The following is a 19,827-nucleotide window of genomic DNA, read 5'->3' on the forward strand; positions in this document are numbered from 1 at the left end:
GCGGCCTGGCTCGCACACCTCTAGAAATTACCCTGGCGTCCCCCCCCTTAAACATGCTAACTAGGGGAAAACACCATTGAAGTCTCAAAAAATTAGCTCAGTGAAGTGATAAAGTGCCCGGTTTTGATCACCGGGCCAATCAGCTCCTAACTGTGAAGTTACAGGCCTGGTTTGAAAAATGTCAGGTAGGAGCTGATTGGCTGGCGATAAAAACCAGACACTTTATCACTTCACCGAGCTTAATAAATCCATCCCAGAATCGGAAAACCAGCTAGTTTGAGAAGAACAGCTTAGTTTGCAGGGACTATGGCAGCGTAATGTTGGAGCTACGGACTGAAGAAGAGTGAGAAAATAAGTAAACCCTTATGTTCAAGAGCTTAAAAGTGCCCTTGAGTTTGTTACTTCCGCAAATGGTGTTTTCTCAGCAGTCTTCAGATAGACACTGCCAGTGATCACATGGGGAACAACAGCGAATTACAGTAGGTGAAAGTACTCAAGTATTTGGAATAACATAAAAATGTTGCTAACTACTAATATGAGAGTGAGACTGGGAGGTAAAGCAAGTGTACATACTGTAAATATTCTAAAATTCTATTGAACCATGGCAAGGGGAAAATACCAGAGATACTGTACCGTAATTGGCTATGTCTTTCAACATTGTTCTGCCAAGTAGTCCCTACTTTAAAACAACATACTGAAATTATTATGGGCATATCGAGATAATTGCCACTAAAGGTAATGCATGGTTATGCGAACATGTGAACCTTGTACCCAAGAATGCACAAAATAACTCTTTAACAATTATATATTGGAGAGGTTTCCAGGGGAGATGAGAGCGTACAATTCTATAAAGACTGTCAGTAATGTAGAAGTGTAGCAGTGCGCTATTCTCCTTAATAATCTATCAGTGTCAGGATCACCCGCACCACACATAGGGGTTTATTCTAGTTCATTCTTTCTGACAAAATCCTTCTTAGATGGACAAAACCATGCGCACTGCAGGGGGGCAGATGTAACATGTGCAGATAGAATTAGATTTGTGTGAGTTATTTTGTTTCTGTGCAGGGAAAATACTGACTGCTTTATTTTACACTGCAATATAGATCTCACTTTGAAGAAAAACCCCACCCAAATCTAATTCTCTCTGCACAAGTTACATCTGCCCCACCCGCTGTGCACATGGTTTTGTCCATCTAAGAAGGATTTTGTCAGAAAGAATGAACTAGAATAACCCCCATAGTAAGTAGCAGTCTAGGAGAAAATAAATAACTGAAGTATGTGCTACCAAAGATGAATGCATTTGATGATGTGACTTTACACTAGCCTAAGTGTAGGGAAAGTTAGTTCTATATATATAAAGCAACACTTGGGGTCATCAGGTATAGCATAAAATGTTCAGCCTAGAACCCCCCCAACCCCACCAAAAAAAGTATTATTATTGCAATTTTATCCCAATTGTCATTAAAGGGCCCTTTTTAAGGCTGAAACAGAACACAGGCAATAACATATGTGATTTGTGACATGTTTTTAGTCCCATGTGTTATCACAGAAAAATCTAAGGGCTAATTATTGGGGATTTTGCTTTGTGTGTCTGAGGCACACTGCAATACAGATCTCACTTTAAAGTTAAACCCCCCAAAATCGAATTCTCTCTGCACAAGTTACATCTGCCCCACCTGTAGTGCACATGGTTTTGTACATTTAAGAAGGAATTTGCCTTTGCGAGTGAACCAGAATAAGGGTCTATATAAAAATTGCAGGTACTCTTTACTTAGAACGGCGCCCACGATTTTGATCGTGGGCATCGTTAGTAAAAAATCTCGGGCATTGAATGCACTAAAAAATCGGGTGCGATGCGACCGACGAGATGCCCGCGATTTCCCATAGGGAACAATGTTAAATGTCTCAATTGACCCAATTTTCCTGTTCAATGCCTCAATTGACCCGATTTTGTCCATAGGAAACAATGTTAAATGGGCCACAGAGGCCAAATAGGCACTCTGAAGTGTATAATGGCCACCCGAATTGTTAACGCCACCCCACGATCAACGTCAACCCGAAGCGTGGCGAGCGCAGGGTACGCGGACAGCTGTGAAGCCCGCGAGGGGACGCGGATACCTGGAGAAGGTATCCGCGTCCCCTCGCGGGGCTCGCTGCGCTCGCCACGCTTCGGGCTCGGTGGCTCGCTGCGCTCGCCACACTTTCTATTCTCAACTCCACACCGACGTGGATAGTGGGGGTATGAAAAGGTCGTAGGACGCGTACCGCCGCCCCTCACGGGCTCGCTGCGCTCGCCACGCTTCGGGTTGACGTTGATCGTGGGGTGGCGTTAACAATTCGAGTGGCCATTATTCACTTCAGGGTGCCTATTTGGCCTCTGTGGCCCATTTAACATTGTTTCCTATGGAAAAATTGGGTCAATTGAGGCATTGAACAGGAAAATCGGGTCAATTGAGACATTTAACATTGTTCCCTATGGGAAATCTCAGGCATCTCGTCAGTCGCATCGCACCCGATTTTTTAGTGCATTCAATGCCCGAGATGGCCATGATGGGCGCCCTTCTAAGTAAAGAGTACCAAATTGCAGGGCCACAGTCAGTTTGTTTTCACAGCCTCAAATGAGTCTTCATAATTCTTTTGTGTTTGTGTTTTCAGTATCACTGCAAGACATTAATATGAGAAAAGCATTTAAAAGCTCCACAGTGCAGAATCAACAGGTGGTGTCTCGGAATTCCATTCCTAATCCAGTTATGGAGATGTACCAACGCTGTGACAAGCCTCCACCACTCAATATCCTGACCCCTTACAGGTGATAAAGGGCATGCAACTCATATGCTTCCATGTGGCATTTGTTATCCACCTATTTTCAACAAGAGTAAGCTTTAACCATTGACCTTTTGTCTGTCGACCTTGCCCATGTCGACCTAATGCTTGTGTTGACCTAATGACCTGTCGACCTAAACTAATGTCGACCTTGTTGCCTGTTGACCTAGTGGTGTCGACCCAATGCTTGTCGACCTAATGACTGTATCTTGTCAACAGTTCACGTCAGCCATCACTGTAGCAGGGAGATTGGCTTTAGGGTGCTGGCCCCATCCCACTAGCCAGACACAGCCTACTTACAGCCCTGGTTAGAATACATGATACATTTGCTGTGTTCTAGTCTTTTTGTTCCTTATTTAGGATTACATTGTATTTGCCATTCCTTCAGGACCATCCACCTTCTGACAGTGTCTGTGACCGTCCGTGTGCGGCTGTTCTGTGGGCGGACTCACGCTCACCATGAGAGTGCGGAAAACGCTCGGTGTGCACGTCCGTACGCACGTTTCACCGTTCCGATCAGAATAAGGCCCTATGTGCCTATCTGTTAGGAACGCAATGGACATGTGCCATTGAAAGTGCACATGGCATATATTTTGCATGCCATGATGGGCAGACCTGAGTCTTCAGAGCCATTGCAAGATAAATGCTCTATACTAGCATCAGTAAAAGTTAGGGTTTCATCTGCAAATGCTGAAATAATAGCCATGCCTCAAGCACAATATATTAACATGTAACCATTTCCCCAAAGTGTCTTAGGAAAGGAAAATCACTTAAAATAAAAATGCCCAGTATTTGCAGGAGATGTATGGAACATAACTGAGGGTCAGAAGAGCAGTATATTTGGATAAAAACACTTACAGAGGGAGCCGGCCTCGTCTAGCGGGGGTCTGGCGGTTGGATCGGAAGGGGACATGCACGCACGAGAAGCTCATGCGTCCCCTTCCAACGGAGCCCACCACCACCTCCACACCACTCCCCCGTCGGAGCCCCCTGCACCCCCCCCCCCCCTAACCCTGCCCATCTCCCTGAAGCGGTTTACGCCCCCCGCCGCCCAAAAGCTGGGACGCTCGTGTGTGTGAGACGCTTGTGCGGCCCAGTCAGATGGAGCGCCTCTCCACCAGTGATCGCCAGCGGGGGCATTCTGGCAATACCCGGTGCTGAATGAGAGGTGCTCCATTTGTAAACCTTAGTCATGGGTGCATTGGGAATAATACATCACTGTACCTGTGTGGAAGCCGTTGTCAGTCTTGTGGGCCCCAGATCTTTACACTGCTGTGACCAACCACAAATCTCCACACTTAAAATAATACCCCACCTCCCCCACTGGGCTCAGGCACCAAACCCTCCATCAAGTAGACAAACAACGCAACCATAATACTGTACCTCAAATATCACACATTTCATCACCCCTCTCCCAGTGGAGCCCAGAAGCACCCCAGAAATTGTTACAACCCCAGATAGCACCCACTCCTGTCCCTTTAACAAATGTCAGATATGGATATAGATGGACGCCCTCTTTAGATGAGTATTTGTATTTTTAGTGTCAGGTGCTCTGTGAAATGCTATGGTAGGGGGGGGCATCTTTAAAAAAAAAAAAATCACTGAGATTGTCTTCAATAATAGTAATAATAATAATAATAATAATAATAATATATATATAAGTATGCCACGCCAGATGTTCCTAATATTAGAGGAGATCTAGTTGAGAATACACACTCGCATAAAGAATTTGATGTATCTTATGTAGGAGCATTTGGTATTTTTTTCAACAGTACAAGGCTACCCAGTATGTCCCTCATTGAATAATTATTATCCACCCTTTTAGGGATGACAAGAAAGATGGTCTCAGATTTTACACAGATCCTTCATATTTCTTTAATCTATGGAAGGAGAAGATGCTGCAAGCTACAGAAGACAAAAGGAAGGAAAAGAGGCGACAGAAAGTATGTACAAAAATATAACACGTCCTTTTACATTATTTTCTACTGTATATAGAACTAAAGTTCATAGTAGATTTTAAGTGACTGTGACTCTTTGTGCATGTCTGTATATGACTCTGGGGATAATTGTCTAACTCTTTGCATATTGCCTATGTGTGACTCTGGGGGTGCTTGTGTGTCTGATGCTGGGGGTGAATGTGTGACTCTTTGCACATGTCCTTTTGTGACTCTCTGGGTGATTGTGTGTGACTCTGGGGGTGCTTGTGTCTGACTCTGGGGGTTACTGAATGTGACTCTCTGGGTGACTGTAAGTGACTCTCTGGGTGATTGTTTGTGACTCTGCACATATGTAGCTGTATATGACTCTGGGAACAATTGGCACATGTCTTTATGTCACTCTAGGGGTCATTGGGGCAGATGTATTAAGCCTGGTGAAGAGATAAACTGGAGATAAAGTGGAAGGAGATAACGCACCAGCCAATCAGATCCCAACTGTCATATTTCAAACACAGCTGATTGGCTGGTGCGTTATCTCTTCCATGTTATCTCCACTTTAACTCCAGTTTATCTCTTCTCCAGGCGTAATACATCTGCCCCATTGTATCTAACTCTTTCAACATGTCTATGTGTGACTCTGGAGTTGCCTTTGTCTGACTCTGGGGTGACTGTGAATGACACTGGGGGGGGACGTGTGACTCTTTGTACATGTCTGTGTGTGACTCTGGGATTGACTGTGTGACTGTTTGCACATGTCTGTGTATGACTTTAGGGGTGACTGTGTGTGTGTGACATGTTGCACATGTCTGTGTGTGACTGGGATTGACTGTATGACTGCACATGTCTGTGTATGACTTTAGGGGTGACTGTGTGTGTGTGACATGTTGTACATGTCTGTGTGTGACTGGGATTGACTGTGTGACTGCACATGTCTGTGTATGACTTTGGGGGTGCCTGTGGGTGACTGTGAATGTTATGGCTGGTGTGAGGTATCACGGTGTATGAATCTGTGTTACTATAGGCGTGACTGTGATTGCGTGTCTGTGTGACTCTGTTGCCTGAGTACTTGATCTCTTTATATTTCCTTATTACCTTGCAAAAATACAGGTACAGGTACCATAAGACCGTGAGCTTATTTAGAATAGGGTTATAGAGGCATATGTTTCACAATTCACATTTGTAATGCAGATGGTATAGCTATTTTTTGCCCACATTTGCAATGTGAAAATGATTAATGAGACTGATCAAAAGGGGTGACAGCAGACAGCATGGTGAGCACAACAAAGCTCCTTGGGGGCTCGCTGCGCTCGCCACACTGCGGGAATGGTGGCTCGCTACGTTCGCCACCTATTCTTTTCTCCCTCTATGGGGGTCGTGGACCCCCACGAGGGAGAATAGCCGGTGGCCGTCGGGAACCCGTCAGTTGGTGTTTTAACAGTCGGGATCCAACGTCGGGTATATGACTGTGGGGATCCTGACTGTCGGGACCCCGTCCGGCACCCGATTAAAGCCAGTCCTGGTGAAGAACGAGAAGCAGTGTGATAGTGTAACTCTATATCACTTCTATATCACTTCTTCTGGATCGGGTCCTTGACAACCAATGCTTTTGCATTGATAGCCGATGGCGGCTGGAACATGTGTCACTAAGGGCTGATTGGGAGCCTTTGTCTATCTCTATATTGTGAATTAGTAACCCACTGGCTGCCACAGGGTGACAATGACAATCTGGAGATGGCAGTCCAGAGCTTGGTAAATCTGGCAGCTTTGCAGCCCCATACCAATGGAGTCTGTGGGTGCTGTTGGAAATGGAGGGACGGCAGCAGATATCAGAGTTATCTGTTGTGATCTTTCTATAGTACATATGGGGATACTAAATATTTGTGGTTACCTATATCCTGCAAATATTTAATGATAAATAGGCCCTATAATCTTTGCACGCATGTGCCTGTCTGACTGCTGTATACCCACACAGGTGCTCTTCCCATTCCACCTCCATGTGCCTGTCTGACTGCTGTATGCCCACACAGGTGCTCTTCCCATTCCACCTCCATGTGCCTGTCTGACTGCTGTATGCCCACACAGGTGCTCTTCCCATTCCACCTCCATGTGCCTGTCTGACTGCTGTATGCCCACACAGGTGCTCTTCCCATTCCACCTCCATGTGCCTGTCTGACTGCTGTATACCCACACAGGTGCTCTTCCCATTCCACCTCCATGTGCCTGTCTGACTGCTGTATACCCACACAGGTGCTCTTCCCATTCCACCTCCATGTGCCTGTCTGACTGATGTATACCCACACAGGTGCTCTTCCCATTCCACCTCCATGTGCCTGTCTGACTGCTGTATGCCCACACAGGTGCTCTTCCCATTCCACCTCCATATGCCTGTCTGACTGATGTAATCCCACACAGGTGCTCTTCCCATTCCACCTCCATGTGCCTGTCTGACTGCTGTATACCCACACAGGTGCTCTTCCCATTCCACCTCCATGTGCCTGTCTGACTGATGTATGCCCACACAGGTGCTCATGTGCCTGTCTGACTGATGTATGCCCACACAGGTGCTCTTCACATTTCACCTCCATGTGCCTGTCTGATTGCTGTATGCCCACACAGGTGCTCTTCCCATTCCACCTCCATGTGCCTGTCTGACTGCTGTATACCCACACAGGTGCTCTTCCCATTCCACCTCCATGTGCCTGTCTGACTGCTGTATGCCCACACAGGTGCTCTTCCCATTGCACCTCCATGTGCCTGTCTGACTGATGTATGCCCACACAGGTGCTCATGTGCCTGTCTGACTGATGTATGCCCACACAGGTGCTCTTCACATTTCACCTCCATGTGCCTGTCTGATTGCTGTATGCCCACACAGGTGCTCTTCCCATTCCACCTCCATATGCCTGTCTGACTGATGTATTCCCACACAGGTGCTCTTCCCATTCCACCTCCATGTGCCTGTCTGACTGCTGTATACCCACACAGGTGCTCTTCCCATTCCACCTCCATGTGCCTGTCTGACTGATGTATGCCCACACAGGTGCTCATGTGCCTGTCTGACTGATGTATGCCCACACAGGTGCTCTTCCCATTCCACCTCCATGTGCCTGTCTGACTGCTGTATACCCACACAGGTGCTCTTCCTATTCCACCTCCATGTGCCTGTCTGACTGCTGTATGCCCACACAGGTGCTCTTCCCATTCCACCTCCATATGCCTGTCTGACTGATGTATTCCCACACAGGTGCTCTTCCCATTCCACCTCCATGTGCCTGTCTGACTGCTGTATACCCACACAGGTGCTCTTCCCATTCCACCTCCATGTGCCTGTCTGACTGATGTATGCCCACACAGGTGCTCATGTGCCTGTCTGACTGATGTATGCCCACACAGGTGCTCTTCACATTTCACCTCCATGTGCCTGTCTGATTGCTGTATGCCCACACAGGTGCTCTTCCCATTCCACCTCCATATGCCTGTCTGACTGATGTATTCCCACACAGGTGCTCTTCCCATTCCACCTCCATGTGCCTGTCTGACTGCTGTATACCCACACAGGTGCTCTTCCCATTCCACCTCCATGTGCCTGTCTGACTGATGTATGCCCACACAGGTGCTCATGTGCCTGTCTGACTGATGTATGCCCACACAGGTGCTCTTCACATTTCACCTCCATGTGCCTGTCTGATTGCTGTATGCCCACACAGGTGCTCTTCCCATTCCACCTCCATGTGCCTGTCTGACTGCTGTATACCCACACAGGTGCTCTTCCCATTCCACCTCCATGTGCCTGTCTGACTGCTGTATGCCCACACAGGTGCTCTTCCCATTCCACCTCCATGTGCCTGTCTGACTGCTGTATACCCACACAGGTGCTCTTCCCATTCCACCTCCATGTGCCTGTCTGACTGATGTATACCCACACAGGTGCTCTTCCCATTCCACCTCCATGTGCCTGTCTGACTGATGTATGCCCACACAGGTGCTCTTCCCATTCCACCACCATGTGCCTGTCTGACTGCTGTATACCCACACAGGTGCTCTTCCTATTCCACCTCCATGTGCCTGTCTGACTGATGTATGCCCACACAGGTGCTCATGTGCCTGTCTGACTGATGTATGCCCACACAGGTGCTCTTCACATTTCACCTCCATGTGCCTGTCTGATTGCTGTATGCCCACACAGGTGCTCTTCCCATTCCACCTCCATGTGCCTGTCTGACTGCTGTATGCCCACACAGGTGCTCTTCCCATTCCACCTCCATGTGCCTGTCTGACTGCTGTATACCCACACAGGTGCTCTTCCCATTCCACCTCCATGTGCCTGTCTGACTGCTGTATACCCACACAGGTGCTCTTCCCATTCCACCTCCATGTGCCTGTCTGACTGCTGTATACCCACACAGGTGCTCTTCCCATTCCACCTCCATGTGCCTGTCTGACTGATGTATGCCCACACAGGTGCTCATGTGCCTGTCTGACTGATGTATGCCCACACAGGTGCTCTTCACATTTCACCTCCATGTGCCTGTCTGATTGCTGTATGCCCACACAGGTGCTCTTCCCATTCCACCTCCATGTGCCTGTCTGACTGCTGTATACCCACACAGGTGCTCTTCCCATTCCACCTCCATGTGCCTGTCTGACTGCTGTATGCCCACACAGGTGCTCTTCCCATTCCACCTCCATGTGCCTGTCTGACTGATGTATGCCCACACAGGTGCTCATGTGCCTGTCTGACTGATGTATGCCCACACAGGTGCTCTTCACATTTCACCTCCATGTGCCTGTCTGATTGCTGTATGCCCACACAGGTGCTCTTCCCATTCCACCTCCATATGCCTGTCTGACTGATGTATTCCCACACAGGTGCTCTTCCCATTCCACCTCCATGTGCCTGTCTGACTGCTGTATACCCACACAGGTGCTCTTCCCATTCCACCTCCATGTGCCTGTCTGACTGATGTATGCCCACACAGGTGCTCATGTGCCTGTCTGACTGATGTATGCCCACACAGGTGCTCTTCACATTTCACCTCCATGTGCCTGTCTGATTGCTGTATGCCCACACAGGTGCTCTTCCCATTCCACCTCCATGTGCCTGTCTGACTGCTGTATACCCACACAGGTGCTCTTCCTATTCCACCTCCATGTGCCTGTCTGACTGCTGTATGCCCACACAGGTGCTCTTCCCATTCCACCTCCATGTGCCTGTCTGACTGCTGTATACCCACACAGGTGCTCTTCCCATTCCACCTCCATATGCCTGTCTGACTGATGTATTCCCACACAGGTGCTCTTCCCATTCCACCTCCATGTGCCTGTCTGACTGCTGTATACCCACACAGGTGCTCTTCCCATTCCACCTCCATGTGCCTGTCTGACTGATGTATGCCCACACAGGTGCTCATGTGCCTGTCTGACTGATGTATGCCCACACAGGTGCTCTTCACATTTCACCTCCATGTGCCTGTCTGATTGCTGTATGCCCACACAGGTGCTCTTCCCATTCCACCTCCATATGCCTGTCTGACTGATGTATTCCCACACAGGTGCTCTTCCCATTCCACCTCCATGTGCCTGTCTGACTGCTGTATACCCACACAGGTGCTCTTACCATTCCACCTCCATGTGCCTGTCTGACTGATGTATGCCCACACAGGTGCTCATGTGCCTGTCTGACTGATGTATGCCCACACAGGTGCTCTTCACATTTCACCTCCATGTGCCTGTCTGATTGCTGTATGCCCACACAGGTGCTCTTCCCATTCCACCTCCATGTGCCTGTCTGACTGCTGTATACCCACACAGGTGCTCTTCCCATTCCACCTCCATGTGCCTGTCTGACTGCTGTATGCCCACACAGGTGCTCTTCCCATTCCACCTCCATGTGCCTGTCTGACTGCTGTATACCCACACAGGTGCTCTTCCCATTCCACCTCCATGTGCCTGTCTGACTGATGTATACCCACACAGGTGCTCTTCCCATTCCACCTCCATGTGCCTGTCTGACTGATGTATGCCCACACAGGTGCTCTTCCCATTCCACCACCATGTGCCTGTCTGACTGCTGTATACCCACACAGGTGCTCTTCCTATTCCACCTCCATGTGCCTGTCTGACTGATGTATGCCCACACAGGTGCTCATGTGCCTGTCTGACTGATGTATGCCCACACAGGTGCTCTTCACATTTCACCTCCATGTGCCTGTCTGATTGCTGTATGCCCACACAGGTGCTCTTCCCATTCCACCTCCATGTGCCTGTCTGACTGCTGTATGCCCACACAGGTGCTCTTCCCATTCCACCTCCATGTGCCTGTCTGACTGCTGTATACCCACACAGGTGCTCTTCCCATTCCACCTCCATGTGCCTGTCTGACTGCTGTATGCCCACACAGGTGCTCTTCCCATTCCACCTCCATGTGCCTGTCTGACTGCTGTATACCCACACAGGTGCTCTTCCCATTCCACCTCCATGTGCCTGTCTGACTGATGTATACCCACACAGGTGCTCTTCCCTTTCCACCTCCATGTGCCTGTCTGACTGATGTATGCCCACACAGGTGCTCTTCCCATTCCACCACCATGTGCCTGTCTGACTGCTGTATACCCACACAGGTGCTCTTCCCATTCCACCTCCATGTGCCTGTCTGACTGATGTATGCCCACACAGGTGCTCATGTGCCTGTCTGACTGATGTATGCCCACACAGGTGCTCTTCCCATTCCACCTCCATGTGCCTGTCTGACTGATGTATGCCCATACAGGTGCTCATGTGCCTGTCTGACTGCTGTATACCCACACAGGTGCTCTTCCCATTCCACCTCCATGTGCCTGTCTGACTGCTGTATACCCACACAGGTGCTCTTCCCATTCCACCTCCATGTGCCTGTCTGACTGCTGTATACCCACACAGGTGCTCTTCCCATTCCACCTCCATATGCCTGTCTGACTGATGTATGCCCACACAGGTGCTCATGTGCCTGTCTGACTGATGTATGCCCACACAGGTGCTCTTCCCATTCCACCTCCATGTGCCTGTCTGACTGCTGTATACCCACACAGGTGCTCTTCCCATTCCACCTCCATGTGCCTGTCTGACTGATGTATGCCCACACAGGTGCTCATGTGCCTGTCTGACTGATGTATGCCCACACAGGTGCTCTTCCCATTCCACCTCCATGTGCCTGTCTGACTGATGTATGCCCATACAGGTGCTCATGTGCCTGTCTGACTGCTGTATACCCACACAGGTGCTCTTCCCATTCCACCTCCATGTGCCTGTCTGACTGCTGTATACCCACACAGGTGCTCTTCCCATTCCACCTCCATGTGCCTGTCTGACTGCTGTATTCCCACACAGGTGCTCTTCCCATTCCACCTCCATGTGCAGAGGCTTCTTGTTATCATCTGTATGATAGTGTATAGTGCTGCATTAAGAAACACATTACTTTAAAGTAGTGTCTAATATTTCCCATAATATGTACATCTATTAATTATTGTACATATACTGCTTGGAATCTCACTTCCATCTTCTGAGTCATGTTGGGGCACTCTTTATTTCCCGTGTCACATGAGTACATTTTAATGTATTTATTTAATTAATAAATGTGAATATATAAATGGTTTTACAATAAATCATGATGCTGGATGGTACAAAAGTTGTTCTGTTGAACTTAATGTTTGGACTCCTGATCTATGAGGCCCATAATATCCTATACCGCTATAGATGACAGCCTTATTCTACTCTCCCATCTGATGGCAGAGTAACATTGACATTTTGGGGTGAGATAATCGCTGAGTATCACCACACAGAGTAAATAGCTCAGTCTGGTAGGAGAGCTAGTGTGCCTAGCATTGATGTGTATATATTGTGACATGTTACCATCTTATCCCCCAGAAATGTCACGCAATGATACTGTAGTTTGTATTTAGACCCATCAGGATGTTCTGTACATTGTCCACAGCCTATGTGCGTAGGGGGAGCAGTGTGTACATTCAGCCAGGGGCTGTTGTCTGTATTTTGTTGTGATCTAGTAAGTCCATAGTTGCTCTAACTTGTTGTCTGTACTGAGAATAATGCAGTCTAGCAGGGAGAGAGCAGCAGACACTGTGGGGTCCTGTCATGTTTATGTGGTTTTCAGATGGTTTCTGTACCCTCATTATAACGGAATCGGGACATCTGTCAGACCACACTTAGGTCTACAGTCATTAGGTCGACCCCACTAGGTCGACTGGCAGGAAGGTCGACCTGACTTAAGGTCGACATGGGCCAATGTCCACATGACTTAAGGTTGAATTTGCATAAAGGTCGACATGAGGAAGGTCGACGTCATAAGGTCGACATGGGTTTTTCACTGTTTTTTTTTACCCGAATGTCGACATAGTCGACATGGACACAGTTGGCAATGGCTTCGCTCGCAATGCTTCGGGCACGGTGGCTCGCTTCGCTCGACACAGCTTTAATAACCTCCTCCACGCCCTAGTGGATGGTAGGGCATGAAATACCGCCTGTCGGCACATGTTGGCTCAAAAAACAGTGAAAAACCCATGTCGACCTTATGAGCAGTCGACCTTCCTCATGTCGACCTTTATGCAAATTCGACCTTAAGTCATGTCGACCTTGGCCCATGTCGACCTTAAGTCAGGTCGACCTTCCTGCCAGTCGACCTAGTGGGGTCTACCTAATGACTGTAGACCTAAGTTCATTCTAATAGATGACCGCTTCCCATTATAATTTGTCTTTTACATTAGTGACTTATAGTTTTCACCCAGAAGTCTTGATTACTCTCGTCTCACATATCTGCCGATCCCAAATATAATCCTTACATTTATATTATTTATTCGTTTTCCATTTATATCTTACAACAGGTCAAACACATTTCTTAGGTCATATTTTGGCTGGCAGAGCATTGCACTGTGTGCTTCCTAGTGATCACTAAATGCTTATTTATTTATCACTATGGGGGATAGAACTGGCAATACTCAAGGTATTGATCTGTACAGCATATGACCCTGTGAACCACAGACGCAGACTGGAGATGTTACGCTTCTGAAGTTAGTAGAGGGAGCACCTGATCAATAGGTCATAGAGTGGCGGGCTGCCAATGCTGCTTTAAACTTCCAGTTGGGAAACCTGTAACCTACTGTAGTTATCTATGAGCAGGGACTCCTAAGAATGATCCCTGACCAATAAAACCTCCAATGCAAAGTGTAATATTTAAGGACACAGGGAGACAAACCATGCATGCTCCCAAGCTACTGTCAGGATCCTATATAAAGAGTATGAAACAATATGATTGGCAAATAAAAAGTGTCAGTGTTATCTACCTCACAAGATATTATATTTAAGCTATTAAAACAGTGATAATCATGTTTATTTATGTTTTCAGGAGCAAAAGCAGGTGGAAGATCCCACCAGGGAGGTAAAGAAGGTGCGCAAAGCCCGGAACCGGAGATTGGAATGGAATATGATGGCGTATGATAAGGAGTTCAGGCCAGATAACAGGTTCTCACCATCTCCCTATAATGTGACTTCATCCGAGGGATCACTGTCCCCTGATAATAGGCAGGTTCCATGCACAATATGTCAGCATTACAATCACTTCAGCCTGGGATATAGATTGCAGATTACAGTTTGATATTTTCTTGAAGCGTTCAAATAGTTTCTTAACTACAAACAAGTCTTATATAAACAATGTACTGTATGGCTATTAAATAATGAGACTGTACGTGTAAATCATATACTGTACATACTGTACTATGGGAATTAACCCCTTGAGTGGTGGGTTTTCCTGGGGCAGGACAATCTTCCTGGGGAGGGGGTAGTGCTCGGTAGCGGCGGTGGATAGTGCGCTCGGATGTTCGGGTGCTTGTGTGTTCAGGCACCTGAAAATATGAGCGCCCGAGTGCTCGCGGCAGCTCCGAGTGCTCCGCACCGGCAGATGGTGGTGGAGGGGAGTGATCTGCGGTGGCGGGGAGTGCCCAGCAGCGGCAACAGCAGGGAGTGCCAGGGGGGTGTGACAGGTGAGTGGGAGGTGTACAGTATGTAGGTGCGCGCCAGTGCTAGAGGCACCTACATACTGTATTGTGGTATGCCCGCAGATTGTATGTCACAAATATGTGTTTGAATGGCAGAAAAAGATTTAGAGATGGCTTTGAGGATGTCGAAGATGATGAACATCTAGGAGGGCCTTGCATATCAAAAACAAACAAAGGGTGATATTTAATAGGAGTCGATTTGTGTTTTTTTTGCAAAATTTTCGCGTTTTCCCGTTTTCGCATATTTAATGAGATGCGAAAAACGGCAAAGATCACAGATTTTGCCGCAAAATCGCACTTTTAGAAAGTGCGATTTTAACTCGTGCCGGAACTCGCATCCAGATGTTTTCAAATTGAAAAGTATACAATTCGCATATTTAATGAGATGCGAATGTGGGAAATGTGTCTTAAATTCGCCAAAAAATCAGACCAGGTTCTGATATGCGAGTTGGCCAGAACCCTGCACAGATCATTGAGATCTGTGCATGGTCCTGAGGTAAAAAATGTGTTGTTTTTTTGGGGGAAAAAAATTGTGTGGGGTCCCCACCCCTGAGCATAATCATCCCCGGGCTCATTGAGCCGGACCTGGTTCCAAAAATATGGGGGACAAAAAGCGTAGGGGTCCCCCGTATTTCTGAAACCAGCCCCGGACTCTTGGACCGGTCCTGGTTACAAAAATCTGGGGGACAAAAAATCTGGGGGTCCCCCGTATATTGAAACCAGCACCGGGCTCCAACAGCCCGCAATGTCATGCCACAGCCTCGGGACACTTTTTACATAAGGTCCCCCGGCCGAAACATGAGCACAGTGGCTGGTCAGCCTTAGACGGGGTACCTGGAAGAGTGGGGACCCCCCCAATAAAGTGGTCCCCCCTCAGGCTTCACCCGTCCAGGGCTGAAGCCCGGGGCAGTCACCTGCGTCCCTGGCCAGTGGGCGCTGGCCTGATAGGGTTAAATCTTTCAATCCTAACATTGCTTTATAAAGGAGAACTACAAGTGCCAGCAGACCTCCCCCGCAGGCTGGGACTTGGAGAACCACAAGTCCCAGCATGCGGGGCATTAATGGGCCCGCTGGGACTTGTAGTCCACCTGTAAAAAAGAATGTTAAAAGAAAACACACGCACAGAGAAGTAAAAAACTGAAGTGCGAAAAATTCTCATTCCATTAAATGTCACCCAAAATGTCAAAATGGCAAAAAAATTATGAATTGACTGTCTACTCAACATCCGAGATCAGAAATGGTTACCATTGTCAAATAAACTGTTAGGCAAGTTTTGCATCAAGATCTTAATATGACAAAAGTTTATGCATAGATTGGGCCTGATTCTGATTGACTCACTTAGCAGCGTTAATTTGCTGCTTAGTGAGACAACTAATGCTACACGGCGGATGAATGAATGCCTGCCCTCCGCCTCCGCGCATACTTTCCCAGAGCATTGCGAATGGATATTTTGCTTAAACAACCATCGCCGACCATCAAATGATTTCCCCCCTGGTGGCAAATATAAGTCAGTCTTGACTGACCTGTATTTGCGCCTTTCTGGGTACGAGAACGGGGCGGGCCGCTGATGTCCTGTGAAGTTTTGAACCGGTTACTGAGGTAAAGCGCAAAGTGACACCGCATTTGAGGGAGCTGACAGCGAATGAACTACAGCATGTGTGATGTGGTGCAGAAGGGGAGTACAGAGAAGGGGAACAGAGTTATCATGTACTTAATACCTGTATAAAGAAAAAACGTAAATTATAGCACCAGGCTTGTTATTCAATAGCCATATTAAAGATCTAATATATTATGTAGTATTCGTAAGTATAGTTAGATAATCTGAGTTTTATAATGTACAGTGAAAATGATGCTGTATTACTATTTTAATAGGAAGGACATTATGTAATTTAATATTTAAGACAGCATGGTTTTTAAATGTACTTAATATTGACTTTTTATAAAGCTGTTTTTATTGACAAAAATTAGTACATTGATTAACCCCTTTCATCTGGGTGGGATTTTACAACATCATTGATTCTGTGTTGTCTTCTTTGTCTAATAAGATTTTCTTTCATCAAATACTGTAGGTCGTATGCTTCAGATCTTGATCACTCGTATCCTGCTAGTCCCAATCACACTACTCAGCAGATCCTGGCTGCTGTCCCTCACTTGACCGCGGAGAACAAAGAGATCATCCTAATGGCCAGTCAGGCGCAAGAGCATGGCTACCGCTCATCTGCTCCGGGTAGCCGACAGAACAGTCTAAACAGAGTGCAGCCGGCTCATGCACCACCGCCACCAGAGGCCATTCTCAATGGCCCACGGCCCCAGGTCCTGAAGGATTATGGGTAAGTGACATATCTGATCATGTTTCAGAAAGCAACTGACAAAACTTTTTTTCATTAACTCTCTCAATGCTGAACAGACGTTTACATGTACTAGTGTTACAGTACTTGATATCAGTTGGTTTGACTGGTGTTGTGAATGGAAGAGATTTGGAGACTGGCCAGGGAGAGTCGGCCAGGGAGTAAAGCATATACAATATGCTTTGTGGCTATGCATTTGTGTTTTATACATAAATAATCAAGCCCCACATGGTAAAAGAAGAAGTACATGAAGAACATAAGACATTTGCCTTGTATGAGACTAGATAGTTTGTAGTACAGCTACTCTCTGATGGATAGTGAAGACTGAAAAATACACAATGATCGTGATTTATTGATTAACCATGTCTTATAAAGCGCAGCAAATTCTGTTGCACTTTACAATTGGAAACAACAGTGATAGTACAAAACTGGGTAATAACAGACGGGGATAACATATTTTCAACAGGAAGTATTATAACATATATTTTGCTTTTACATAACATACGCGTAAATATCTGTATTTTTTTTTACATTATTTCTTTCTCAATGTACTCCCTGATGTGTATATATACAATATGCTAAAATCAATAAAAATTGCATTTAAAAAAAAAATAAAATAACAGACAGGGATAGTGGAAGGAAGGCCCCTGCTTCCAAGCTTACAATCTATAGAAAATGCATCCATTTCCTGGATCAGTGGCTCACATAATGGGGACAATGCAGAACGAGGCATTTGTGTAACTTATGTTTACTCTGTTCACATGCCCAGAAAAGCAGCTGATGCATGTACAGTATGCAGACTGGGGTGATTTTGGCAGTTAGGTTTCCTTAAGCCTGGAAAGGCAAGACAGGGGAGAGAATGGGATGGATGCAAAGCAGCAGACAGATATACACCTGAGAAAGGTATATTATTAGCAAGTCAAATACATAATGAGAGTGATTACCAGGGCCAGCTTTAAGGTGGGTACACATTATCCAATTTTCGGTAACGATACGCACGAAAACTATATAGTTAACAATATCGTTGTACATATCGTTCAGTGTGTGCCCACTATATCGTTAATCACACTCTTACTCTGTAAACAAAGGCCTCGATCAGCCTGTCTCTATTGCAGAGTTGTGCAAGGGTTACAGTTACACGCACACTTGCACAGACTGGGAACATCATGTAATTGGGAGCACATTGGGTATGGATTTGCAGCTTGCTGGCCATTGGCGACATTTTGCAGACTTGCACAGGGCAGGCTTTCCCTCTGTCTGGTCGGAGAGTATCTAATCGCAGGCCGCTTCAAATTTGCACAGAAGCGATCAAGTCTGAATAACCCCCATAGTCAATGTACATGATTCTGAGTTGGGAGTAAAGCAAATGAGCAAGTATTATTATTATTATTATAATTTTATTTATAAGGCGCCACAAGTGTTTCGCAGCGCCGTACAAAGGAACAATACAGGGAGACAAAGCTTGGCATAACATTGAATAAATAACAAAAATACAGTACAAATAAAAAGCACCACAGTTCAATACACATTACAGCTTGGATATAAGTAGTGAGGACTCAATCAACATACAACTAGAGGCTAGATGCCAATGATGGAGATGAGTATGCAGACGAAGATGGTCACTGAGTGTTGGAGTATAGGAGAGCTGTGAGTGACATGTGAAGAGAAGAGGGCTTTGACAACAGGAGGGAAGAGGGCCTTGCTCAGAGGAGCTTACAATCTAGTAGGAAGGGGAGACAGACAGATTACAAGAGGTGCACGCGAGTGGGTGGTGGTTAGATAGCAGGATGTAAAAAGGCAAGGGGTCGGAGAACCAGCTGGTTTATGCAGTGGAAGGGTACGCTTTGATGAATAGGTGAGTTTTCAGTGCCCGTTTGAAGCTTTGCAAGGTCGGGGAGAGTCTAATGGAGCGAGGGAGTGCGTTCCACTGAAGGGGTGCAGCACGGGCAAAGTCCTGTACTCTAGCATGGGAAGCAGTGATCAGGGTGGATGAGAAACGACAGTCGTCAGCCGACGGTAGAGGGCGGGAGGGTGTATGAATGGAGATGAGGTTAGAGATATATGGAGATATATGCAAGTACTTTAACTCTGCACTTTGGCAAACCATGTTGCAAAACTATGGGTGCAAATACATTTATTTTTGCATGTAAAGAAATTACATATGTAGCCACACTCATGGTAACATTGTCAGGCAGCCTGGCGCTCCGAGTTGCAGGCATGACTTGCTGCTCCAAATAGGCACTGGCGGACACGATGCAGCCATGGGAGGGTTGCTACATCTGTACTGGCTGTAGCTTTACACCGCACTCACATCTGAATCTCTCTGCACATCTGCAATCTTTCTTTTTTGCTTTACTCGCAACTCAGAATCACAGCCAAGTTCATTTAAAATAAGTTAAAAAAAAAGGCGGGGGGGGGGGGGGATAAAAAAAAATCAATGTTTTCATATAATTAGTGACGCCTTATTTTTATAATGCTTTAGTTTTATAATAAAGCATGTTTTCTTTTGTATTGCCTATGTCAAGAAATGTAAGGACAGCTGCTGTCGATTTTTAGCTGAAGTGTTGTAGTTTGAGCTGCTTTCAGCTCAAAAGTCGCCCAGTGTGTATGGGCCGGCGGTGAGCTCTGGTGCATGCTCCCCCAACATCGCTAGTGGCCGCCGCTCATCTGCTGGTA

At 46.8% G+C, this 19,827-nt stretch overlaps 1 protein-coding gene across 2 annotated transcripts in view; it reads left to right on the plus strand.

Annotated features, from left to right (window-relative positions):
• LOC146035671 (actin-binding protein WASF3-like) overlaps nt 1-19,827 on the plus strand; it is a 96,676-nt gene that overhangs the window by 54,155 nt on the left and 22,694 nt on the right. Inside the window, exons 4-7 of one of the 2 annotated variants that reach the window (XM_083159256.1) lie at nt 2,656-2,809; nt 4,649-4,766; nt 14,155-14,330; nt 16,873-17,133. In XM_083159256.1, coding sequence (XP_083015382.1) covers nt 2,656-2,809; nt 4,649-4,766; nt 14,155-14,330; nt 16,873-17,133 — 709 coding nt within the window. The remainder of the gene's footprint in view (nt 1-2,655; nt 2,810-4,648; nt 4,767-14,154; nt 14,331-16,872; nt 17,134-19,827) is intronic. The other variant, XM_083159257.1, reaches the window with a different exon arrangement.

This window comes from Crinia signifera, chromosome 9, assembly GCF_055691185.1.
Source record: "Crinia signifera chromosome 9, ASM5569118v1, whole genome shotgun sequence".
Taxonomy (NCBI): Eukaryota; Metazoa; Chordata; class Amphibia; order Anura; family Myobatrachidae; genus Crinia; species Crinia signifera.